Below are 27,572 nucleotides of genomic sequence, written 5' to 3' on the forward strand. Positions count from 1 at the left end.
TCACCTAGCCGAACAGGAGTCTCTTCTGGTTTCTCGTCTGGTATCTCTGTAGTTTTCCTAGCCTGTGTAGACAAAACTTGCATAATATTACTCAGAGTTCTGACATATTCATGCACTTCTATTTGTCTAATATCTAAAACTGGACCACTCCCTCCTTGGAGAAGGCCCAAACTTTGGCATACCTCTTGTTGTTATGAGACCTATTGTTGACTACATGTTATTATTTATTAACTACAACGTCACCGAATCAACATATCTGTATAATCATGACACTCCCTCCTTTGAGCATAACATGCTCAATTAATATTGCAATGATTACCCTATTATGAATAGGACATGTAAAACCCATAACGTTGCATTAAATAAATATAACTTCTCCGTGTACCCACAAGGGGTACAAAAATATCGTATGATGTATGGTTTTCTGATGGTATAAATGCATATTCACTAAAAAAAATCAGCCATTAGCACAAAAAATAGTTTACTTGTTTCAATAATGGCTTTTGTCATGGTATTATGCATCATCGTTGCTACGAAAAACAATACCCCTGGTGTCGCTAATGAGTCTCAATAATTCTAGGATTAGAGGATTGTTTGACACTGCTGAACTAACATATGATAAAATAATCTTTCTCCAAACTGGAGGGAAAATATGAACTATTCTCACAGAGAGTGACCTGCATGAAGGGCTGGTGCCCCTCACTCAAATGAGATATTGCCTTACGCACTACACTATAAATCAGTAAAGTTACTCAAGAATAAATAAATAAAGACTGATTCTTGAAACTGTTGTAAAAACCCTACAACTTCTTCATCCAAGCTCTCAATCAGTGTTATGTTATTTAATCTGCGGCTCATGCCTTAAAACAGATACTTCAGACCGATTATAAAATTGTGTTTATGAGAAAAATGTAATCTGACTCCATAAATCACATAATTGTTTGATTAAAAACTGCACTTCTGGCTAAGAATAAATGAAGTTCCACTTTAAACACAGCCCCGCTCTTCTGACGGGGTCTATCTATGTACTGGCTGGAAAATGTTGGGCCAGTCTCTGTCGCTCCGTCACTGTTCTCCCACTAACAGTCACTCTCTATTTCAGCTGGGTTCTTGTTGACTTCTTCACTGGTTTGAGACAAGCGACCCTATCGGACACCTCCCTTTGTAGCCAGACTTCACCACAGCAGAATCGAGTTTCTGTTTTCAGGTCTGACAGCTTCACGTCAGGTGTATCGCCGCCCCTTGCATATTTTTGGTGGAAGCCCGTCTTCTTGACCTCACTAGCTGTGTGGACACAATAGTTTTCTGTGTGGGGGAACAACATCACTCGTAATGTATTTTCCTTCTCATAATTACAAAAATAGTCTGCTAAATGTTCTACTCTGCTACTTCTAATCTGTGGATGCTCCATGTGTAAATGCAATATTCTACTCACTATCTTTTAAATAACATTCAACCTCTCCCTCCTGTGGTGACATACGTGGCTCTATGTAGCTGGTTTTCTAAATACTCTAGTGCTGAAGATGCATCACCTGATGGTCTGGTCCTCTAAGCTTCCTCATTGTTGTGGTTGATACCAGGCTGTCTGTGGCATTTGGTTCATGTTTGGAAATCCTGTACGTCTTTGACATCTCTGGGACCCCCTGCCTCCGTCGTCATCATGGAAACTGCATGGTGGGCCGTTGTTTGGTGCATATTTCATTTGTTGTTGTGGACAATCTCTAGCCCAATGGCCCAGCTGATTGCATATGTAGCATCCCTCAAACCGGAGAACTTTTCCTCTGCCTCTGCCTCCTCGGAAACCTCCTGGTTGTTGGTTCTCCATCTGATTCTCTGGCACTATCTGAGATTCAACTGTTTGAGATGTCTGCCCTGCATTCTTTGGTTCTTCCTGAGCTTGAATTGTTGGAGGAATCTGCACAGCCTTCTCTGATGTAGCTGCCATTTGCCTTGCCGCTTTCTTGTTTTTATTAGCTTCGGTATCTTTCTCAGCTATTTGTATCTTCAAGAGTCTTAGTTGTAATGTTTTAATTTCTTTGTCTCTTTCTCTCTGGGTTGCTTGGTATTTCATATCGTGGTAAATGAGATGTTGTCTCCATTCTTCAATGGGTATAGCATCTAATGCCACCACATCTCCCAGGCTTGCCTGCACTGATTGGGTAAGGGCGTTAATGACCGCGTTCTTCCACAGCATTACAACAGACGGTGAAACGTCATGTCGTTCTCCAGTGCAGTCCTCCCACACTCTTTCACATCTCTTGAGGAAGGCATACATGTCTTCCCCCGGTTCTTTTCTCAGGCTGTTGAGGGCATGTAAACTCCGTGTTGTTGGGTAGATTTGACGAATGGCAGCCCAATACCTCGACCTGACTTTGTTGAAGCAAATTTAATCTGGAGAGTTGGTGCATTTGGCCTTGGAATCTATTGCTCTTACTTCAAGTCGTCCTTCAATCCGTCCGAGCAGGGCCCTCATGTCTCCCAAGCACAGGTGGTCTTGGGCTGTGTATCTCTCCAGATCATTCACCCACTTCTGACCTCCTTTCGTGAGTGGAGGTAGCTTTGCCACTAATGCTTCCATGTCTCTGTGAGTCCATGATTGGTATTTCAATCCTCCTTCTCCAGCCGCTATCTGTCATGTAGGGAGGAGGCGCATCTGTCAGGCTTGGAAGGAGCTTTGAAGGTTGGATAACTGGAGCTTCTTCTGTCTTTTCTTTCTTATCTTCCTTTGCTGTGAGCTCTGCTCCTTGAGCCACATACATGCTGTTCGTTGATTCTTGGCTGACATATTTTAGATGGAGTACCAGACTTATAACTCTATATTTTCTTTTTTCAGCTCTGTTCAAAGCAATGTTTTCAGGTCCATACCAAGAGGGTTGTCCGGCTTTGATCCATGCTTTTTCATGTTATAGGTATTCAGCATTCTCATGTTCAACTACAGCTTTTCTATGGGCTTTCGTTGGTCCAGGCTGATCATCTGCTGGAAACAGTCCTCTCGTTTGCCACTGTTCCAACAGTTTCTCCATGTGGTTCCATGTCTTTTGTCTAAGATTTGGAACTGTTATAGCATCTGATCTGATTTTTTATCCTTCCCTTGATATCTGCTGTTGAGCCTGGCCCTGCGTCTAGTCTCAATTTAGTTTGTTTTGGTGACATGTTCTCTAATGATTTATTAACTTAACAAAGATGAAGCACTAATCTTCTGACTAGCACCTTCGATGCTGTTCGTCCGAACTTTAAATCTTTTTTTTTTTTTTAGTTGCTCAAGGTTTTATTATTTTATTTTATTTTTTTAAGTTATAGAATTTTTTTTTAGTTTTAGGTAAAATATTAATGAAGTTAATTATTATATAAAAATATGCAAAATTAAAATATGAAATGTTAAAATAAAGTTGTACCGTGTATGGTTTTGACTTTGAAATATGAATATGGTTCAAATCCAAATCTCCTGTGTACAGTTATGCTAATTTCACTACTTGTGTTAGCTTTAGTAAATTGGTGTTTGAAAAAGTATTATGTAAAGTTTCTTCTCTTATAATTAGAAACCACTTGCAATTCTATCTTGGCGATCAAGCATGTGTTTATTTATAACACTTAAAATTATACTTCACAATGTTATGGTGTTTCTTCTATTTGTGTAATAATTCTGTACTACCACCAGAGTGCGCTATTTTAATTTCCAGCTTAATCCACTAGGGAATAGCTGTTGCAAAACTGACTTGTTTTTAACAAGGAGAAACTTATTTTCCTTAAAAATATCTTTAAAATAGGAAGAACATTACACTATGGTTAAACAACACAGCACATAACCGCCAAAACACATTTGCCCAAAACCAGCCAATACACTTTTACCAGCAGAAGTACTTCCAATAGTTCTAACTCTAACAAGTATGATGTTCTTTAGAAGATGGAATAACTAGCCTCAGTGTGTTAAAGCAAACAGAGTACTCCAATTAGCATTTCATGAAATGGCGACTGCCGTGTGATTCACTGTGAACATGAGGTCAAGACAAGATGGCAACTGGTTTTCCAACCTTTGACCTGAAGAACAAAGGGATTTGAGAAAACACCTGGAGTTGAAATAATGGTGGGGTGATATTTTGTCTAGTAAATTCAACACACAACACTGTAGTTTCAAATAACATTTCTATTTAGTTTACAAAGATAAATGGGCCTTATACCCTTACGTCATAGCCCTCTACCCATGTACGTAAATGTTTTGACTTTAAGAGCCAGTATGGTCATCTCTTCTGTTTAAACACGCTATTATGGGACAAAATGGGACGCTATCCAAACAGTCAGAAGAATATCGTCTATCTAACGCACGAATGTCGCACTTCTCGTCGTAATCCACAACGCAATGTCTTTTCGAAAACAGAAATAAAGCAACCACTGAAAGCTTCAAACTCCTCAGGCCTTTTCCTTGAAAAAGGACTTTTTTTAAACAGCCTCACACTGGTGTTAACACAAAACACTCACTCCAATAACCTTAGCTTCAAACTTTGGCTGTGTCTTTGCCTCAAGCAGTCCCGACTGCTTAATGGCCTAAAACCATTCACGTTAACTTAAAACGCAACAAAAGACACCTATTTAAGTGATTGGCCTCTGGCCGACATGTAATAACAGACAAACAAATAGCATGCAGGGTTAAATAGAACAAAGGAAAATGAACTCACCCTGCCTGTGACAAAGCAACGCCACGTGTGGTAGGATACCAATGTTTATCAATTTAGGCTTGTTTTAACTTAAATTTAGGCAGTCTTTCTCAGGAGTCCAACTTACCAGACAGACACACACTCCTATTGTTCACTATGTAATCTATTGAAGATTTTGAATAAACAGGTACTTCTTTACCTTTCTGTATGGGCCCGAGTGTATGTCTGCCAGCATTGTTCAAGCTCTTTTGAAAACTGCAACTGCTCTCCCGGTGGAACAAGATCACGTCAGCCGGGTCTCCAATTGTTAAATATGTTCGTTATTCTCGCGTCCAGGAGAGAAGCTTTAAAATGGACTAAATGGAGTCTCTGAGAAGATTCAAATGGAATACTTTAATTAAAAAAGGCGCGGTAGTGTTACAGACAGAATATTGTTCCGGCAGAAAACAGCTGTGATCTGGCTCTCATGAGCAAGAGAAGAGAGAATCCCTCGTCCGGTGCTGCTATATATATATATCCTCTGCTGGTTCCTCCCCGCCAGCCGGCTCGCCTCGTCTCTAATGTCCGTTGTTGCATTTAAACAGAGGATTGGTACTTTTCACCTTCAACATATGCTTAACCCGCCTTTTCTCCTCATATTCTCTTTCATCACTTTTCATGTAACACATTCTAAACACTGTAATCAAAACTCCAAAATATACAGAAAATACTTCACGGCTGGTTTGGTTTCCGGATGTTGTCACATGCTACTCTCGTCTGTAGAAATAATGTATTCAAATAAACTGTACTTTCCTTTAATATTCAGCATGGTAGTATCTCGACATCTATAGTTGTAGTGTTAAATCAGTAGGTTTCGGTTTGCACCACTCCATGTCATTTCGCTACTCAATTCACCTCTTTAGGAAATCGTATATTAGCCACATGCTAAATGCTAAGCGTAGATGAAGGATTTTCAGAATAAAAGCTTAACTGCTTGTGCCCAAGAATTTCTGGTTTTTCAGTATAAAAGAGCATTTAAACTGACGGTATGTTTAAGCTACATTATACCATCAAAACATTGATTTTAATTTCTAACAACACTTACGATGAATTTGCCCAAAAAATATGTATGCAATCGCAAGTTCTGAAGATTTGACATTTTTTCCACAAAAAAAAGCAGCACGTTCATGTCAGTCTTTTAAATACTAAATATTCTCACAATGCTAATATAGCGATGAATGCTTGCGGCATACCAAACATAAACAACATAAATTATGATCCTGCAGTATGGAGTGTGCCCAGTGACGTTTTTATATGTACAAAAGTGGTGGGGCACGAACAACTTAGATGTGTATATATAAGCTTCTGGTGCTTTTTTAAAACACGTAAACAAATAGCTGTAGGCTGTCCATAGCTAGAGAGAGGGGGGGGGGGGGGGGGGGGGATATAAGGAAAACACAGACACTCATCACCGAGGTCACAATATCAATCAATCCAGCAAAGCAATAGCCTATAGGCAAAACACAGAAGATCAACAAAAGATACGACATAAAATGAACTCATAAAACAAAGCTGCAGTAGATGGTCAACTTCATTAATTTTCTTTCCGTTTTACTGATTTTAATCACTATACCAGGGGTCGGCAACCTTTTTGATATGAAGTGCCATTTAAAAAAAAAATTGTTATCAGGGTGCCAACGGTCGAGAATCATCAACGGGGGGGGGGGTTGGAGCTTGACGCTCGTCAACTATCAGCAGGAGGGCGGGGGAGCCTCGCTGCGGGGAAGCAGTGTGTGGACCTATCAGCGCAACTTACATGATGCCGAATTTAACAAACTCATTTAAATAATTTGTTTAAACGGCATAATAATAAGGACGATCATCCGTTCTGTGATTCTCCAGAGCACACGTTATGATATTAGGACTCAGAGTTAGATGAGATCGCTGTCCCTTTAAGAGAGAGAGAGGGGTGTAGCTATTGCATGTGTGTTTGTGTGGATGGTAGAGCGACAGTGAGGGAACGTGTGTATGTTTCTGGAAGTGAAACGAGGAAGCAGAAAAACAGAGGTCTGATGTATTTTGTGAAACAGAAGAACAGCTAAATAAATGCAACGGCCTCCCAAGAATAGCTCGCCTTTCTCCAGTCATTTAAGCTTAAGTGGATTATTGAACCTGAAGCTTGTTTCTTCTGCCCTCCCTCGACTACGGTCTGGGAGCCGACAGGAAAGTTCAACACACAGATGGCCAGTACGCTCCTTTCTAGCATATCATTTCGATGAGAGACACTGGGCTTTCAACTAAAGACACAGCCACACAAAAACTGCGGCATTTGTACAGCTCCTTATGGGTACTGCTGCAATTTGTGAAGTGCTTTCCTCCGTGGTGAAACGATCAGCACTGCACCACGGAGGAAAGCGGCAGAAAGTCACCTGGAGTAGAGCGGGGCTGCGTTGCGTGCATGGCTTCCTTCTGCAGGTAACGGGGAGACGCGCTCTGGCGGCGGTCTCGTTCAGGATCCGAAAATACAATTTAAATATTTTTGCACACTTATTCCACTTATTCCTAGTGTGCCACTGGTTACGGTGCCGCGTGCCAGCCAGGGGTTGCCGACCCCTGCACTATACGCTGCTCTCTCTTGTCTCCTCTTCACAACTACACTTTTCGCGGCACACGTACTTACAGCCAACCAGCTCTCTGAATTATGAGATGACGTTTGGTGGGTATGGCAGCTCAGTGTCCCTATGGTGATAATTATTTTGCTGCACACATTGAATAGAAAAATACTCTGAGCATGCGCAGTGTAGTTTTTACAGTACACGTTCATTTTAAAAGCAGAGAGAGGGGCTTGCTCCACATCGCTCAACACGGCTCAATAGGCACACTGTAGAGCAGGGGCGTCGCCTGGACCTGGAAACATTCGAGGCTTAGCCCACAGTGGCGGCGCTACAGTCGAATTTTCTACTGCAAGACTCCCCACACGCACATACACAATTGCGCCATCTGGTGTCACAAACGTGTGCCTGCATAAGCTTTGTTACGGCAATGGATTGTGGGAGTTTCTCATAGCACGTGAGGATCTCTTGAGGGTAAGGTGCCTGTATTATCAAAATGTATGTTTTTATTTTATAAGGACAATAACGTACTGTTGTGTTTTTTTAGTTTTATGTTAATTGTTTAATGCTCACAGTCACAGCAACATGTTTTTTGTGTGATTGGCTATTTGTTTTATATGATTTATCAACGTGATCATCAATAGCTAATCTGAGCAACAGAACCCAGCTCACGTGTCCTTTTATGCTGTCCATTGAAATGAAGGTATGTGAGTTTTGTACACCAGTTTATGTTTAATGTTTCACATTGCTCCACATGATGCCTCGACTACAAAGTCTTCCATGTTTCTACGCTTCTTCCTCTGTGTCACAGTTTCGGGAATATCAAGATCATTGCACAGGGCCTTGGTCTTGTCATAGACCTCATGTGCTTTCTCGTTACTTCTGTAACTTTTCAGTGTGTTCTCAACTGCTTTCTTGTAATCTACTGCCTGCACCAAGTCGATTGTTTCTTTCTGCAGGCCCTGAGTGGTTGAGAGCAGTGTCTGGAACATGACAAGCATGTAGATGGTACTGAGTTTTCAAAGCTTGCTTTCCAGTCCCTTTGCTAGAGGGGCTGAAAGGCTCCCTAAAGTCTTGATCAAAGCAGGGAGGTTTTTGATATGCCCAGCGAACAAGTTGTTTGTCTCCTACCCCCCTTTTCTGAAATGTTTGCAATCTCTGATGGTGGACAAGAGATGTGGAGAAGAAAGAGTAGAGACACTCCAGTAGATCAACACAGGTGTGTGAGTTTTGTACACCAGCAGTGTACAAAACCCCCCTCTTCCCACATGTTTGATTGTCATTAAAAATTAAAAATAAATTAAAAAATATATTTCCAACAAATATATATATATATTTTTTTTTTAAAGAACAAGGTAAATATTATATAGTTGGTATCAGTAAAATGTATAATCTACAATAAAATCTCGTTTAAAATTGTTTTACGATGTCTAAATTTACTGATAAGTCACATGTTTCCTGCCTGGCCGCAGCGTGTATCATTAGATCATTACCCTCTCTCGTCCGGGCGGTAGAAAGGAGCCCTCAGCCAGAGCAGCAGGAGCCAACAAGCTGACTGTTGCTATCTGTAAACTATGCCGCCGAAACATAATTTCAGCCAATCAGTCAGATCTGATGCTCAAAGGGCACCCTTTCAGCGCCCTGGCCTGTGTGTCTGTAAGTCGCTTGGACTCGTATCCAAGGTGACGCTACAGTACTTGTCTGCAGGTGTAGACTCCGGGGCTAGTGGATTGCTGGAGCTGTAGATTAACATTTACATGCTTATTGTAGTTGTAAGGGAAATGCCTGTGGCACCATGGAGCATATGTGTGGGCAGGAAAGGAGTGATCAGAGGGTCGAGTTGTTGATTCTTGTTCAGTTTTCATCTTCCTCACCCTCTCAGACATTGAGTTGCGCGCGCTGCTAAAGAGACGCGCTACCATGGAAACCAAACAATGGTGTAGCTCTATTAAAGTCCGAGTGGAAACAGTCGTGAGTAAATCTGATTTTGTCAGAAATCGGGAGAAATGCGGGAGTGTCGCGCGAAAATCGGGAGGGTTGGCCACACACACACACACACACACACACACACACACACACACACACACACACACACACACACACACACACACACACACACACACACACACACACACACACACACACACACACACACACACACACACACACACACACACACACACACACACACACACACACACACACACACACACACACACACACACACCGTATTTAGTCTCCTGATTTTAAATGCCCTAGTATGGTTTTGTCACCATTTCCATAGCCCCACCAACAATATTTTCCACCAGCCGCCACTGTACACCAGTTTGTATAAGTGTAATGTTTCACATTGCTTGTGAAAAGTATACTACCACTATACGATCACTGATGTGTTGTTGTTGACGGGACACTTATTTTGTAAAAGAGATAGCATGTGAGGATCTCTTAAGCAATGCAGCTCACGTGTCCTTTTTATATGCTGTCCATTGAAATGCAGGAAAGTAATCACCAGCTCTGAGTGATCTGTTGCCGAGGGGACACTACACCGGAGTTACATAAGCAGAGATAAATTGCTAGAATCAGAATCAGAAACTGGTTTATTATTTGAGAACACTTAATTTTTCAATTAAATCATAAACTATGTCAAATTATTAGAAGTGGTTAGTAATCAGATTAAACAGAAAAAAGGGATGGAAGGAGGAAATAATAATCCCTCATCTCTTGCTGCTTCCCTCATCTCTTGCTGTTTGCGGTTGAAATGATCTCTTTTGCTGACCAAACATGCCGGATGGAAAGCAGTGATGTCTCACTTGCCTTGGCCCTGTATCTGCAGTCCCTAAATCAGTCATGTTACCTCTTGTCTGTTCTGGTGTTCCTGTTCATTTTTGTCTCCATTGTCGTTCTTGTCTGTTGTATCTCCTTCTTGTGTGTCCCTTTCTCCTGTTCTCCTGTCTTCATCCTCTACTCTGTTTGGCTCATCTGTGATGACTGTGTAGGTAAACACAAACAAGTATGTAAGTCAATCAGTTTCCAGCTCTGTCAAATAAATGAATTTCAAAATACACAATGCTGTCTTCATTAAAATGAGTGTCACCACACTGTCACAAAATGTAATACTAACCAATTGAAAATAGTTAAATTTACATTGGAAATCTCTTTTAGATATCACTGTTAAGAGTAGTTATCTGCCAATAGGACAGAATCATTCCTATACAAATGCAGTTTGAGTAATTAACTTAATATATTCACTTAACACTTTAATATAGTCATTTTCACTTAATACTCTAATATAGTCATCTTTCTGCATTCAAAACTAAGGAAAGCTGTACAATTTGACATGATAATGAGGGGAAAAGGCCGATGCAGATCATTTTTTGATCATATCAATTTTAAGATGGGGGTCAAGGCTTTATATTTGGGAGCATAGTGTCCCTTGTCCCCTTTCAGGAACCCCACTGGATTAGCTTTGATCTGAAATATTTGTATAAAAAGCTTGTTAGCTGGCTGTCCATCTCATAATGTTCACATATAAACTAGCTGTCAATATGAAATATCAATCAGAAGAATTATAATTTCATGCAAAAATCTGAAACAAAAAGAGTTTGTACATTTAAATTCAGGTGTTGTTATGGCAACGCCAGTGGCCAAACAGCCACATTTACTGCAGCAAATATGTTCAAACATGCTGTTGACAGCATATAATTTATGCTTTGCTTACATGTTTGCATAACTTGTAAGTTTACTGACATTTACATACCTTGTTCACCTGGCTCAGGTGGTGGCTCTGGGGTTGTTGTGTGAGCCACCACTTGAGAATTGTCGTCTTTTTTATTTAAAAAATGTCTAATGTCCATCTTCAGAAACTTTGCTTCCCCGGCTGACAGTTTAAAGTTTAAACACTGTCACAGAGGAGAGGTATTTACCTGTCAGCCAATAAAACAAGTCTATTTCCATGCAGCTCTCTGATTGGTCTGGTAGTGTCTTGCCTTCACTGAATACGGGAAATTACAATAGCTTGGTTTCAGTCACGTGACTTCTACGACGCGCGAAATTCCAGTGGAGGTCAGGAAGTGAAAACGCAATCATTCATCGACGCAGGAACCATGGAGGACACCGACTATGTCAAACAATTAAATGAACCTGCACGCCGCAGATATCGTGAAAAAATCACAACACCCTCACAATGGTAAGAGCACCAGACATTAGATCACATGCCAATGTGTTTTTAGGTAAATGGTCAAATGTATCTAGTATTTAAGGGTAACAGTTACAAGAGATGGCTCAGCTAATGTTGGTAGCCAGTTAGCTTATAGACTTCCCCATCCTGCTTAAACTTAGCAAATATTCAATGAAAACATATTTTAAGTTTGGGGTTGCAAGTAACTTCAATCTCACAACTCTAAACGTTTCAATATATTCAATGTTGTAGTTAATTATACAAAACATTTCATTGTGATGGTAGCCGGGGCATAGCTGCAATGCTAAATACTTAGCTTACCTAGCTGCACACGAGCTAACGTTGTGTCTTGTAGGCTAACTTAACTGTGTTAAATATGTTCTTTATTCTCGCGTCCAGGAGAGAAGCTTTAAAATGAGACTAAATGGAGTCTCTGAAAAGATTCAAATGGGATACTTTAATTAAAAAAGGCGCGGTAGTGTTACAGACAGAATATTGTTCCGGCAGAAAACAGCCGTGATCTGGCTCTCCTGAGCAAGAAGAGAAGCGCGAATCCCCCGTTCGGTGCCGCTATATATCCTCTGCTGGCTCCTCCCCGCCAGCCGGCTCGCCTCGCCTCTAATGTCCGTTGTTGCATTTAAACAGAGGATTGGTACTTTTCACCTTCAATATATGCTTAACCCGCCTTTTCTCCTCATATTCTCTTTCATCACTTTTCATGTAACACATTCTAAACGCTGTAATCAATACTCTAAAACATACAGAAAATGCTTCACGGCTGGTTTGGTTTCCGGCCATTCCGGATGTTGTCACATGCTACTCTCGTCTGTAAACAATAGTGTATTCAAATAAACTGTACTTTCATTTAATATTCAGCATGGTAGTATCTCGACATCTATAGCTGTAGTGTTAAATCAGTAGGTTTCGGTTTTCACCACTCCATGTCATTTCGCTACTCAATTCACCTCTTTAGGAAATCGTATATTAGCCACATGCTAAATGCTAACCGTAGATGAAGGATTTTCAGAATAAAAGCTTAACTGCTTGTGCACAAGAATTTCTTGTTTTTCAGTATAAAAGAGCGTTTAAACTGACGGTATGTTTAAGCTACATTATACCATCAAAACATTGATTTGAAATTTCTAACAGTCCCTCCTTACACACCTAAAAGGTGTGTATAATACTGAAATCAATGAGTTCTTCATCTGAACTTCGCATAGTACATATCTCATATTACAAACATGCAATCTAAATGGAATGGTTCAACAGGCTTAACTTTACAAAAATACAAAATAAATGATTTGCCTGTTCTCAAACATAAAAGTTTTCCCTTGTGTATAACTTGTAGTGTTTGCATTCAATATCATTCTTCAAAATAGCAGCAATGGCCTGGTATCAGAACATTTCTTCCTCCCTCCTTTCACAGAAACCGTTCTCATACCACGCTCAGTGTTAAGGCACTTGTTTTTACTAAGTGAAAAGAAACAAACAATTTCAGAATAGCAATGATTTATACAACATGAAATCTACCATATTAGAATAGTATAAAAATAATAAAGTCAAATAAAATGGACTATCTTAGAATAGTGTAAAATTAATTGGAATAATACAAATATACTATCTTGGAATAGTATGAAGTAAATTGAAATGGATTCACTCCATTTTAATTTTGCTCACTTCTTCACATGATTTCATCATTTAAAGAATCACATCGGCTGGACATTCATTGATCAATCTCATCTCCGAACATCCATATCATTTAAACTAACTCATCATTGTTATCAACATCTGTATACGGGGGTTGGTCGTCTTGTTCTGCTAGCATTTGTAACTGTCTCCTCATGAGAAATTTACCCTCCCTCCTTTCATACCATTTAAGGTATGAAAGTAATATGTTCTCTAGAAGGGGCCGTTGTGCGTTCTACTCTGGAATACGGCATTTTAGACAGTCATTTCTGGGAGAAGATTTTGGTCAGTTACAACAGTTGTAGAATTTCATCACTTAAAAGTTCCTACTCAGTAACTTTGGGTGGTCTGTTCTAATGCAGTGATAAAGTCCCTGAAATGGTGTGAGAACCGGTGGAATATCAATAACTCATTATACTAATTTATTTTCAATTATGGTCTACTTAAATAACTATACTAACCCCTTTAACAGTTTGTGGAACCTTTGGTGCCCGAGCATGTGATAATTACTTCCTCCTTTAACAAGGATTTTAAAAACAGAAGTCATTTCATTAATGGTTTGTAGTTTAATTCAGGAATTTACACTTATGGCAGATATGTTTCTCCTTTAAATAACATCTCTAAATGTCAGGTCATCACTGATTGAATGGTGTCTTTTAAAACTCATACTCTGGTGCCGTGCGCTCCCTGTGAAGCTGCAAGTAAGATTTAAAAAATCTGCAGGGTGGGTTGAGCAACCCCTTCTCCCTGAACGATATTTGTTGTAACAAATATGCACCATCACAATGAGTGATCCAAGGCCCCGCATGTATTGCTCCCAACTACATTAGGTTTTAAAAAATTAAACTTTGTTATCGCTCTTTGCCCAGTGTCTTTTTAAAACTCTACATCTTGGACGACAAACAAATGTTATTTCCACCTTAACAGTTATCCTGTGGTAATAACCATGCTACAATGGAGAAATCAATACTTTAGATTGGAATACTATCTTTGGCTTGGTACTAGCTCTACCTTTAACATTTTCCATACAAATAAAGATTTGTCTGCTTTTATAGAGTGGTTACTAAAACCATCTCTTTAAACTGTAGGTCTATACTGTAACAAATTAAATCTTCCCCAAATTCACACATGAATAAAAAACTCTTAAAGAATAATTTTTTCATATGATGAAAAGAATTAATAATATGTTCTACCCTCAGTGCGTTTTTAGGGTTATTTAATAGTTTCCTCTTTATAAATTCACCAATTGATTAATTCATGGCTAATAAATATTTTTCTTTACGTATTTCTCGTTGGTGAATAAGTGTGTTTATGTGTAAACTCACTCCCGTTTTCCTTCTCTCCCCCTCTGGTTGTCAAGCCACGACCCCCTCACGTTCTGCCGGACCATGCCAACTCCTCCGTCCTTTCCTCTCCTCCGTCCACCTTCTCCTCAGTCCATCCGCTCTTGGATCCTTCCGCTGTAACTCTTTTCAGTGTCCCATCTGCTTTGCATTTCATCTCCTCCTTTACAGTCTCTACTGGTTGCATGGAGGGCGTATTCCGCTCTCATGTCCCACACTCTGCTCTTGTGCCCAAATCTTGTGGCTCAGCTTGGAACTTCATGTCCTGTGGGGGACCGATGAGAGTGTGCCTTTTTATTTCACCTGTACTTCTGGATGCCTCAGGTGGAGATGGTTCAGCTCTGCTTCTCTGTCTGTTCGATGGAGGAGGAGGAGTCTTCCGTGGTGAGGTCTTTTGTCTGCTTGGACGATGGGGTCGTAGCGTTCTGACAGGCGGATAGATAGATAGAGAGAGAGAGAGAGAGAGAGAGAGATCTCGGGAGGCATTACGTATAGTTAAATTCTAACACACCGAGGTAAAATAAATCCGACCTTTTCCACTCTATTTTCCTAATCTTACTATCTATCTTAGTTGTTAAATGTCATCTAAACACAATTCATGTCTACTAATAATTTTACCATATCCCTAAACATTGCTTTCACCCACTGTAACATGTTTACTCCAATTAACTCTTTCAGGAAACCATTTTCTTCTATACATTTAAATACCTACATGTTTCAAGCACCACATATTTCACACACTATAAAAGAATGTCTCCATATTTTCTGGCTTTGTTCTCGTCATCATCTCTATTTTATCCCTGGCTGTGTCCGTTACAGAATTTAAAGAATGAGTACAAAAATAACATATACAAAAAATTGGACTCTTTTTCAGATGTTAAACAAAAAATAGGTTTTCACATTAATGTACAATCTATAAAAATCTATAGTCAATTTGTCTTTTGAGCTGTTTCTATCTTTATCTTATTTCTATTTATTGTTTTGTTCCAGCTCTGCCAAATCAGTCCTTACTCCCAATAATGTTCTGGAAGTTGCCAGTGAAGGGTGACAATGTGTGAGGTGGTGTCAATTTGCTCCTTTTTCTTTACCTTTAAACCGGAGCGCGTTTGAAGTTTGTTACAACTTTTCACGCTTCCGTCCACCGGGGATGAGCCCACTGTCTTTTGTGAACTTTCACCCTCACCCATTCACCTGGCCGAACAGGAGTCTCTTCTGCAGTCTCGTCTGGTATCTCTGTAGTTTTCCTAGCCTGTGTAGACAAAACTTGCATAATATTACTCAGAGTTCTGACATATTCATGCACTTCTATTTGTCTAATATCTAAAACTGGACCACTCCCTCCTTGGAGAAGGCCCGAGCTCCGGCATACCTCTTGTTGTTATGAGACCTATTGTTGACTACATTTTATTATTTATTAACTACAACGTCACTGAAATCAACATATCTGTATAATCATGACACTCCCTCCTTTGAGCATAAAATGCTTAATTAATATTGCAATGATTACCGTATTATGAACAGGACATGTAAAACCCACAACGTTGCATTAAATAAATATAAATTCTCCGTGTACCCACAAGGCGTACAAAAATATTAGGGATGCACCGAATATTCGGCCGCCGAAAATTATCGGCCGAAAATGGTTAAAAAGGCCTAGCACCGAAAAAATATCACCGAATGTCAGAGAACAGGGTTACGTTGGTAAGCTAACGTGTTGTTGTGATGACGTTATCAAAACGCGGCGACAAGCACGCGGCTGGCTCACAGCCAACATGTCTGCCGCTTGGAGATATTTAAAAATATCAGAGAAAGAGGCGCGGATTGCGATTTGTAAAACGTGTTCAGCTGACATTTCTCGAGGGGGTGTAACTGCAAAGACTTTCAGCACTTCGGGATTACTCCACCACTTGAAATCAAAACACCCGGACACATATGCGGAGTAAGATCAAATCACAAGCACTGACAGCGAGAGACTGTTCAGCGCTGCCTCTCATGTGCTTGATGAGAAGAGGAACAGACTTATGGCTGATAAAGCAGAGAAGCTACTGTTCATTAAAAAGAACCTCCCACTTTTCCTTAATAAGTAGACAAGGCTGGCTTATCATAAGCTTATCTAGTTCTACATGTCTACTCTATACCCACTTTCCTGAACAATTTTCATTGTGAGTTATAATTCACCATCTCAGGTTATCATTAGGGGGAAATGACAGCAGCACAGTGTTCAATATATTGTACTTTCGTTATCTAAATGATACAATGTTGTTTACATTGCTCATGAGGACAGACCACTGCAGATTCTTGAAATTGTAATTTAATTTGTAATTGATTGTAGATTTTGTATCCAGTTTTCACTTTATGTATCTTTATACAATGTTTACTACTTTGCTTATGAGGACAGACAGCTTTATTTACAGATTCTTGAAATTCAATTGTAATTGCATTTGTAAATAGTTACATTCATGTGGATTTATCCAGTTTGCACATTTGTATGCATGCACTTATAGGTGCATTTGTTGTTGTTGAAGGCCTGGCTGTTACAGTCTTTATTTACACTATTTTGTTGTAGGCCTACTGGCCTAGATGTTTATGCAGTTTTAAAGCACCTTGGCTTTGTTCTGAATGCACTTTGTTGTAGTTATCCTACAGAGAAAAGAAAATGCACTTGACTTGGAATGAATGTACTGTATGCATTCAAAAGTGCGGAATAAATGTTTTATGGACCCATAATAGTGATTATTATTTAAGTTAAGTTTTGCCATAATCATTTATTTTTCCATAATCAGGCAGCTGAACAACATTGGTAAAAAATGTATACATTATATATACCGTAATTTTCGGACTATAATCCGCGCCTTTTTCCCCATTTTTCGACGCTGCGGCTTATATAACGGTGCGGCTAATCATGGATTTTTACAGCTAATGGCCACCACCTTTAACTCTATGGGCTCTATGGCCGGTCCGCGGACCCCCACCTTTCAGCAGCGGGTTCCAGAAGGAAAAGCTGGAGGACGGAAAAGAGCGAGACAGGTAGCGCGCAAAAGTAAAAGTGGAACCGAGAGTGGTACGAGAGACAGAACGAGAGCAAGACAGACAGACATTACGAGAGCGAGACAGTTTGTCCCCGTACCACTGGTTGAAAACCGCTGCTGTAGATCACTGCCGGTACGTGCGCTGGGAGCGCACCGTTTAAGTTTGAAAGTTGAAAAGTTTGTGTGTCTGAAACGCTATGTGATACAGTACAGTTTACACAGCACAGTACATGTTCTGTAGCTACTATTGCACTAAATGGTAACACTTGAATACGTTATGCAAATATGCAACTTGTTGGGTGAAATGTTAATAAATGGGAGCTTCCTCAAACAGCCATCTCTTTCCCGTCAATCCCCTCTGTGCACGAACCCTTACATATGGTAATTAAACATTAAAACACCTGCGGTTTATAGTCCAGTGCGGCTTATATATGTACACATCATTCAATTTAGCTGCTGCGGCTTATATTCAGGTGCTCCTTATAGTCAGAAAATTACGGTGTGTATATATATATATATATAAATCATTTTTGGCCTTTCGGCATTCGGTTTTCGGCCAACTGTTTCCTATTTTCGGTATCGGTTTCGGCCAAGAATTTCATATTTGGTGCACCCCTAAAAAATATCATATGATGTATGGCTTTTTGATGGCATAAATGCATATTCACAAAAGATTTCCCATTAGCACTTCTAATAGTTTACTTGTTTCAAGAATGGCTTTTGTCATGGTATTATGCATCATCGTTGCTGCGAAAAACAATACCCCTGGTTCCGCTAATGCGTCTCAATAATTCTAGGATTAGAGGATTGGTTGACACTGCTGAACTAACATATGATCAAATAATCTTTCTCCAAACTGGAGGGAAAATATGAACTATTCTCACAGAGAGTGACCTGCATGAAGGGCTGGTGCCCCTCAGTCAAATGAGATATTGCCTTACGCACTACACTATAAATCAGTAAAGTTACTCAAGAATAAATAAATAAAGACTGATTCTTGAAACTGTTGTAAAAACCCTACAACTTCTTCATCCAAGCTCTCAATCAGTGTTATGTTATTTAATCTGCGGCTCATGCCTTAAAACAGATACTTCAGACCCATTATAAAATTGTGTTTATGAGAAAAATGTAATCTGACTCCATAAATCACATAATTGTTTGATTCAAAACTGCACTTCTGGCTAAGAATAAAAGAAGTTCCCCTTTAAACACAGCCCCGGTCTTCTGACGGGGTCTATCTATGTACTGGCTGGAAAATGTTGGACCAGTCTCTGTCGCTCCGTCACAGTTCTCCCGCTAACAGTCACTCTCTAGTTCTGCTGGGTTCTTGTTGACTTCTTCACTGGTTTGAGACAAGCGACCCTATCGGACACCTCCCTTTGTAGCCAGACTTCACCACAGCAGAATCGAGTTTCTGTTTTCAGGTCTGGACAGCTTCACGTCAGGTGTATCGCCGCCCCTTGCATATTTTGGGTGGAAGCCCGTCTTCTTGACCTCACTAGTTGTGTGGACACAATAGTTTTCTGCGTGGGGGAACAACATCACTCGTAATGTATTTTCCTTCTCATAATTACAAAAATAGTCTGCTAAATGTTCTAATCTGTGGATGCTTTATGTGTAAATGCAATATTCTACTCACTATCTTTTAAATAACATTCAACCTCTCCCTCCTGTGGTGACATACGTGGCTCTATATAGCTGGTTTTCTAAATACTCTAGTGCTGAAGATGCATCACCTGATGGTCTGGTCCTCTAAGCTTCCTCATTGTTGTGGTTGATACCAGGCTGTCTGCGGCATTTGGTTCATGTTTGGAAATCCTGTACGTCTTTGACATCTCTGGGACCCCCTGCCTCCGTCGTCATCATGGAAACTGCATGGTGGGCCGTTGTTTGGTGCATGTGGTGGGTATTTCATTTGTTGTTGTGGACAATCTTTAGCCCAATGGCCCAGCTGATTGCATATGTAGCATCCCTCAAACCGGAGAACTTTTCCTCTGCCTCTGCCTCCTCGGAAACCTCCTGGTTGTTGGTTCTCCATCTGATTCTCTGGCACTATCTGAGATTCAACTGTTTGAGATGTCTGCCCTGCATTCTCTGGTTCTTCCTGAGCTTGAATTGTTGGAGGAATCTGCACTGCCTTCTCTGATGTAGCTGCCATTTGCCTTGCCGCTTTCTTGTTTTTATTAGCTTCGGTATCTTTCTCAGCCATTTGTATCTTCAAGAGTCTTAGTTGTAATGTTTTAATTTCTTCGTCTTTTTCCCTCTGGGTTGCTTGGTATTTCATATCGTGGTAAATGAGATGTTGTCTCCATTCTTCAATGGGTATAGCGTCTAATGCCACCACATCTCCCAGGCTTGCCTGCACTGATTGGGGAAGGGCGTTAATGACCGCGTTCTTCCACAGCATTACGACAGACGGTGAAACGTCATGTCGTTCTCCAGTGCAGTCCTCCCACACTCCTTCACATCTCTTCAGGAAGGCATACATGTCTTCCCCCGGTTCTTTTCTCAGGCTGTTGAGGGCATGTAAACTCCGTGTTGTTGGGTAGATTTGACGAATGGCAGCCCAATACCTCGACCTGACTTTGTTGAAGGAAATGTAATCTGGAGAGTTGGTGCATTTGGCCTTGGAATCTATTGCTCTTACTTCAAGTCGTCCTTCAATCCGTCCGAGCAGGGCCCTCATGTCTCCCAAGCACAGGTGGTCTTGGACTGTGTATTTCTCCAGATCATTCACCCACTTCTGACCTCCTTTTGTAAGTGGAGGTAGTTTTGCCGCTAATGCTTCCATGTCTCTGTGAGTCCATGATTGGTATTTCAATCCTCCTTCTTCAGCCGCTATCACCGGTAGCATGAGTGTTGAGCAGTTCTTGAGTCTTCCAGCTTCAGTTACGGTTGTGGTGTCTGGAGAACCTTCGCCTTCTCTTCTCTTGAGTTGTGCTTCCATACTTTTGCTGAGTTCTTCCATCTTTCTGTTGAGCTCCTCTTCCATTCTTCTGCCTAGTTCTTCCAATCTTCTGTTGAGCTCACCAGATAGGAGTCTTACCTCATACTCCAAGTCTTTGACACGTGTAGCTGTGGGGAGACCGTCCAACTCCAATACTACTCCTAAAACACCTAGAGTTGGAGCTTGTATTGGGGGTTGAAAGAAACTGTATTCTTCTGTCATGTAGGGAGGAGGTGCATCTGTCAGGCTTGGAAGGAGCTTTGAAGGTTGGATTACTGGAGCTTCTTCTGTCTTTTCTTTCTTATCTTCCTTTGCTGTGAGCTCTGCTCCTTGAGCCACATACATGCTGTCCGTTGATTCTTGGCTGACATATTTTAGATGGAGTACCAGACTTGTAACTCTAGATTTTCTTTTTTCAGCTCTGTTTATAGCACTTTTAGCAGGTCCATACCAAGGGGGTTGTCCGGCTTTGATCCATGTTTGTTGTTCTCGCAGGTATTTTCAATTTTCATGGTCAATTACTGCTTTTCTATGGGCTTTCGTTGGTGCTGGTTGATCATCAGCTGGATACAGTCCTCTCGTTTGCCATTGTTCCAACAGTTTCTCCATGTGGTTCCATGTCTTTTGTCTAAGATTTGGAACTGTTATAGCATCTGATCTGATTTGTATCCTTCCCTTGATATCTGCTGTTGAGCCTGGCCCTGCGTCTAGTCTCAACTTAGTTTGTTTTGGTGACATGTTCTCTAATTATGTATTAACTTATCAAAGATGAAGCACTAATCTTCTGACTAGCACCTTCGTTGCTGTTCGTCCGAACTTTAAATCTTCTTTTTTTCTTTGCTCAAGGTTTTATTAAATCTTTTTAATTATAGATTATTTTTTTTTAGGTAAAATCTTAATAAAGTTAATTATTATATAAAAAATATGCAACATTTAAATATGAAATGATAAAATAAAGTTGTACCGTGTATGGTTTTGACTTTGAAATATGAATATGGTTCAAATCCAAATCTCCTGTGTACAGTGCATACCGAAATGTATGAAATTATGCTAATGTCATTACTTGTGTTAGCTTCAATAAATTGGTGTTTGACAAAGTATTATGTAAAGTTTCTTCTCTTATAATTAGAAACCACTTGCAATTCTATCATGGCGATCAAGCATGTGTTTATTTATAACTCTTAAAATTATACTTCACAATGTTATGGTGTTTCTTCTATTTGTGTAATAATTCTGTACTACCACCAGAGTGTGCTATTTTAATTTCCAGCTTAATCCACTAGGGAATAGCTGTTGCAAAACTGACTTGTTTTTTAACAAGGAGAAACTTATTTTCCTTAAAAATATCTTTAAAATAGGAAGAACATTACACTATGGTTAAACAACACAGCACATAACCGCCAAAATACGGTTTTTCAGTATAAAAGAGCGTTTAAACTGACGGTATGTTTAAGCTACATTATACCATCAAAACATTGATTTTAAATTTCTAACAACTGTGACAATCATTCCCCGAATTCACTTTAATGGCATTATGATTCAATAAATCTGGTTCACTTAAAGGGCTGATGTTGCGTTTGGGTCAACATCAGCTAACGTTTGGTTAATTAGACATTGCTAGTTTGGTTAGCTAAAGCTTCAACATACTAAGATAGTCAGCAATTCGTTAATGTGAGTCCACTAACAGCAGACAACTGCAAAAACTTCAACAACCCAGCAAAGAGGTTTCACTATACATCCTTACATTTAAACATGTATAACGCGGGATAATAAAGACTTTGGTTCAATAATAATGTTCTACAACTACACTTTTTATTTTATCTTACTTTTATTTCTTTTGATTGTTGAAATGATTTTAGATGAACGTTATGCTCCATGTTTAAACATTTGGGTGGTTGGAAATAACCCTGAGTCATGTTTTTGGTCCTTAAATGAAATACATAGATTTCAGTCATTTATTTTGAGGACAACATTATTCAGTATCTTATTTGCATGTTGCAAATAATACATATTCTTAGGATATTCTTTACATGTTATGCTGTATAGAAGGGCCTCAACTTAAACTTAATTTCAATAAATGTGCTTAAAAATGAGCTTTATGTTTAAATAGTTTGATTTGTCTCTTTAATCAGTTGTTTGATCTATCAATGGTTTAAGCTCTGACTAACTTAACTCTTCTTAAGTTTCTCCTTCTTCATCCAGTCTATTATGTCCTATAACAGAGGGGCCGTCATGGCCATGCGAGGGATGAACTGTGTGGCGATAGCAGCGGACCGGAGGTTTGGCATCCAGGCTCAGATGGTCACCACAGACTTCCAGAAGATCTTCCCCATGGGAGATAAGCTGTATATTGGGCTGGCAGGACTGGCCACTGATGTTCAGACCGTGTGAGTGTGTAGACCTCCACCTTGTTCTCTCAAAGTGGCTAAACAGTTGTGAACACCAGGGTACTATGATGACAGGATTGATTTACAACTCTATAAAGCTACAACTCTCAGATCTAGACTAAGTAAGACTTCTCATTTAGAGGAAGCCTGGAGTGTCAAGTACAATACTACACCTATAATGTTTATACCAACAACAAAAGTGTTGTAGTTGAATAGTATTACTATTCATTCTAATAAATAGGGGAGAAAACGTTATTAGAAATTCTGCTATCCATAGCTTTGAAATAAGTTAGATTTGTGATGACTGAATTCAATGTTAATATCTGAGGATTGATGGACGTCTTTGCCTTGTGTGTAGATCCCAGAGGCTTAAATTCAGACTGAACCTGTACGAGCTGAAGGAGGGTCGCCAGAAAAAGCCCAAGACCTTCATGAGCATGGTGTCCAACCTGTTGTACGAGAAGAGGTGAGTGCACTGAACTTAATATAGACCCATGTCCACATTTAAGCTGCTTACAGTAGGCCCAAATACCTGCATAAATGGTAAATATGTCATGCTCTCATCAGGTTTGGGCCATACTACATCGAGCCTGTGATCGCCGGAATAGATCCAAAAACCTCCGAACCATTCATCTGCTCCTTGGATCTGATTGGCTACCCCATGGTGACAGAAGACTTTGTTGTGAGCGGAAGTTGTGGTTCTCTCCTTGTTGCATTATTATTTGCACAGTGGCAGCTCTTTAACCTGCATTACAGCACCTTCATATTCACTGACCACACTCACTAGAGGAAGTAGGGCTGTGTGATATATTGCTATTGTAAAAAAGATGTTTACTGAAAAGATTAAATGATACTAAGAAGACTGAATAATACATGGTTTCTCATTTACATTTACAATAACCCTCAATGGCCATACATGGGAGCGTCACCAGACCAATTGTCATCTTTAGAATATTGTTGAATGAATTAAGCCTGAATGTAGATGAAAGTTGTATATTGAGTAGGGCTACACAATTTACAACACACAAAAAGATGTTTACTGAAAAGACTTGAACACAAGATGTTTGAACATAAAAAGACGTTTACTGAAAAGGTTAAATGATACTGAATAATACATGGTTTCTTATTTACAAGACTACAGCTCCATGACTTTACTCCAATTGGACGACAGACACTGACAGATTAGACAAGGCAGAGCAAATAACCCCAATCTTGTCAATTAATGCTAGTGCCTTACCTGGTTTTGTTAACATGTGCTCTATGGGCACAGCCCTGCTTTGCAGAATCTGATATTTTCTTCGGACTAATCCTATGACTCTTTCGACATGAATACGCACATTTGCTATTTTTCTTGTCTCTTCCACCTCGTATGCTGACAGCTGACTTTTCCCCCTGGTGAATGCAGGCATCTTTAGTGAAGCACAGTAGAATCCCACACTATCGCCAATATCGAACCCACGGTCTGCGAGGACAATATCTCCAGGTAACAGGTTTTTTAGGAGCCCACTCTGTATTGTGATCTGTTTATCACTAACTCTTCCTCCCCAGGCACAAGATATGTAAGTGACATAGCCTTGGGGAGCAACACCAATCAGAAATGTAACAGTATGGTGATGCTTGTAGTTGGACCATGTTTGTGCTCTAGCTAGTAAATTAGAGGGCCTCTCAATAAAAACTTCAAAACAGTCAACAATCACAGAAACTCTACATCCAAATGCCTGTCTGAATCCCATTGGCATTGTAGCTTGAAGTACATGTCGCTCTGGCCACTCAATTATAAATTCTGTACTCTCATGAAGTATGTCAAATTCTAGAAGCAGTGGAGAGAGAGATGTTGAACCTGAAAGCCAAATCTTTCAGAGGGAGATTTATTCTCAGCCTCAGCAAAACTAAAATGAACTGTTGAAAATGAAATGAAATGAAATTTGGAGAGCACAGAAATAGGGCCACAGGTGATGTAGGGCTCGCACAGTTGAAAAACCTGAAGTAAAACTAAGAAGTTGGGGAGCCCGGTGTAAAACTTTGTCTTCTCTTCGTTGTTCTCAAAGGACTCCTGGTTGAACTTTGTGTCCAGTGCCTTTGTCCGAAGATCTCCCAGCTCTGTTGTGTTCTGTCTCAGAACATCCTCCATCCTCTCGATGTCCTCCACCGTTAAATCAGTCTGGTATCCTGCATCTGCATACAATATAGCAGTAGCAAGCATAATTAGTTATTTAAAATAGTCAAATATGAATGTTAATTGTTGTGAAGTTATCTTTTTGACAACCTTTTTACAGACATGCAAGTTCTCTGTTCCAATTATTACAGATTCTCAAGTTAGTACTCTATTTTCTAAACCTAAACCTAATTCAAAGTTTGCATTGATTTTCTGACAATCACATTTGTAATATTTAATAATAATGCTGGTGGTTAATTTACCTTGTTGGTCATTTAATATCCCACTGGTGTCCTCTGGTTGTGGGCTGTCAGACGGGGGCTGCGTCGGTTCTGGGCTCTCGGTTGTCCGCAGGAGATCCAACAAAGCCTCTGCACATTCTGATTGTCTTTGTTGGTCTTCCTTGAGCTCCATCCTCTGCTCTCGTCGAAGAGATGCCTCTGATCTGGGCTTACTTGTGGTGTGGTAACCGAGGCTAACAGTGGGAGCCCAGTCTACCGACTCAACGTCACCCAAAGCGCTAGGGCACCCTAAAAAGTCCCAACAAAGTCCATATTAGACTACAGGTAACTTAAACATGATCAGTATTACTAAGTAAATAAGCATTTAACCACAACCCAATAATACATAAACAAAGCCACAAAAACCAAGTTAGCTAATACCTCTGAAGTGGTCGCTGCAGACACGTGCATTAGATGACTCTGCTCCTCCCGACCGCAGATGTAGGTTTGAAATCCATTTTTTCCGGCGTTCTTCGGTTAGCTTCTTAAATGGCTCAGCTTTAAACCTTCGGCACTCGGTAAAACCTCTTGTTTTTCTCTCGGCCGGATCGATTGGAACAACCGTAAACTACACAACACACCGGTATTTTCACAATGGTAACAGCAGCTAGATCCTCTGTAGAAAATTACTTCCTGACCTCCAATGGAATTTCGCGCCAAAGGAACGCAGCGGTGTGACGTCAAGTGAAACCAAGCTATTCTGCCCTACCCCAGGCGACGCCCATGCTGTAGAGTCACACTAATTAGAAGAACGCAGACTAAAACAGCAATGTAAAGACTCATTAGATGACTAAACATGATCTTTAAATCGCCCATAAACTATGGTGCACCCCTCCTCCCCAAATCAAGTTTAACTGCCCCAGCCCCAGTCAAAACCAGAGGTTTATGTGAAATAGTTCTTTTTTGAAATAACTGTTTTAGTGTGCAATTATAGGTTTTAATTTTGTATTTGTGTTAATTTAAAATAAATCAAACTCCCAAAAAACGTATACAGCTTTTATTAACATTGGAATTTACTGTGTGAGCGGCTGCAGGGGGGAGAGCTTTAGAGAGCTCTCTCCTGAAAGACTGAGAGGCTCTGATAACCTCAGCTCAGTGAGGTAAAGGCACACCTTTATATGATCATTATAGTTATAAAAAGACAATAGATTTTCATCTATTATCTTATAGTATAAAATACTATATGATAGTACAAAAAAGTTAACAAGAATACAGTTTAAAAGGGGACAGATTTGTAAAATATCCATAAAGAAATAGAACATCTGTTTACAGTTCTGTTTCATGGGTGTTGAGAGATGTATCCATAGATCTCTTCATTTTGCTCTCAAAGTATACCAGATTGATGCATTTAACTTCAGTATAAAGAGGATGTTAGGTCAACCCCCCACTTAAATCATGTTAAAATGGATAGGATACTAAATACATTTGCACACATCTTGTCTCCATATCTTTCTTTTTTGGTGGTCATGCCACAACCGTGCACATGCATGCGCAGTCATAGTGAGTGTCTGCATTTTGGGGGGCGGGCGCCAGCTAAAATCTTGCCTAGGGCAGCAAATTGGTCAGGGCCGGCCCTGCACTGAGTGGTGGGTTCCTGTTGATTTAGTGGGATGTTATTGAATATTTATTTAACATGGCTTTTTTTCTGAACAATGAAATTCATACAAAAAAGATGGACAAACGGAAAAGTCCCAAAAAAGTTGAATGAAAAGGAACGAGGAGGGTGAAAAATGTGGTGAGGGGCGGGGCCTGCTCACAGGTGAACGCCGCACAGGTGGAAAGAAAGAAGGAGGGCAAATGTGCGTCCTGAAAAACCAGTGGCGGCTGTCGGCGCCGTTACTCGGGCTCGCGCTCCTCCGGTATGGCCCCCAGCTGCGTGGGGAACTGTGCGCCGCTGTTCTTCCTCGCGGTTGTTTTCGATGCCGCCGGGCTGGTGGTGCTGCTGGTCGGGATTTTCGGCAACCTGAACGTCGAGGGCCGCTTCTACGGGGATTTCCTCATCTTCACGGGCTCCGTCGTGATTTTCCTCAGTCTGCTGTGGTGGGTTCCGTGGTACGCGGGGAACGTGCAGCAGTACGCGGAGGACAGGGCCGGTTCGCTGGAGATCAACTTTACGCAGTGGGCCAGGAAGGTGTCCGAAAGGCTCTCCAAAGGCGGCATGAAGCCTCTGGGAGCGGGGGAGGAGAAGAAGAAGAAGAGCGTGGGGGACGGGAAGGAGATGAATGGGACTGTGCGTGCTGCGCCGTGTCGAGTTACGTGGGAGACCGGCAGCAGTGGATGGCCTGAGCACGCTCCAGCTGACCGGACCGTGGAGCTTGGGGTGC

General features: G+C 40.5%; 1 protein-coding gene and 2 long non-coding RNA genes across 7 annotated transcripts in view; 1 reads left to right on the forward strand and 2 right to left on the reverse strand.

The window, feature by feature from the left end:
- The window catches only part of LOC307022238, a 26,551-nt gene extending 15,415 nt beyond the window's left edge, over positions 1-11,136 (reverse strand). The window contains exons 1-2 of one of the 2 annotated variants that reach the window (XR_013803332.1): positions 11,001-11,136; positions 10,098-10,231 (exon numbers count right to left, since the gene is read on the reverse strand). This is a non-coding gene — a long non-coding RNA (uncharacterized lncRNA). Of the gene's footprint in view, positions 1-9,822; positions 10,232-11,000 lie in introns of those variants that run through there. The other variant, XR_013803333.1, reaches the window with a different exon arrangement.
- LOC307022237 (proteasome subunit beta type-3-like) overlaps positions 11,055-27,572 on the forward strand; it is a 19,795-nt gene continuing 3,277 nt past the window's right edge. Inside the window, exons 1-6 of one of the 4 annotated variants that reach the window (XM_079654926.1) lie at positions 11,055-11,429; positions 22,609-22,812; positions 23,171-23,278; positions 23,380-23,494; positions 24,218-24,295; positions 24,861-25,237. In XM_079654926.1, the coding sequence (XP_079511052.1) occupies positions 11,347-11,429; positions 22,609-22,812; positions 23,171-23,278; positions 23,380-23,494; positions 24,218-24,295; positions 24,861-25,034 (762 nt within the window). In that variant the 5' untranslated portion in view covers positions 11,055-11,346 and the 3' untranslated portion in view covers positions 25,035-25,237. Of the gene's footprint in view, positions 11,430-22,608; positions 22,813-23,170; positions 23,279-23,379; positions 23,495-24,217; positions 24,296-24,860; positions 25,238-27,572 lie in introns of those variants that run through there. The other 3 variants (XM_079654929.1, XM_079654927.1, XM_079654928.1) reach the window with 3 other exon arrangements.
- LOC307022239 lies at positions 24,302-25,767 on the reverse strand. Its single transcript, XR_013803334.1, has 3 exons — positions 25,630-25,767; positions 25,231-25,497; positions 24,302-24,987 (listed from the first exon to the last, which is right to left on the reverse strand). It is a non-coding gene; the product is annotated as an uncharacterized lncRNA (long non-coding RNA).

This window comes from Notothenia rossii, assembly GCF_949606895.1.
Source record: "Notothenia rossii genome assembly, chromosome: 10".
Classification (NCBI taxonomy): Eukaryota; Metazoa; Chordata; class Actinopteri; order Perciformes; family Nototheniidae; genus Notothenia; species Notothenia rossii.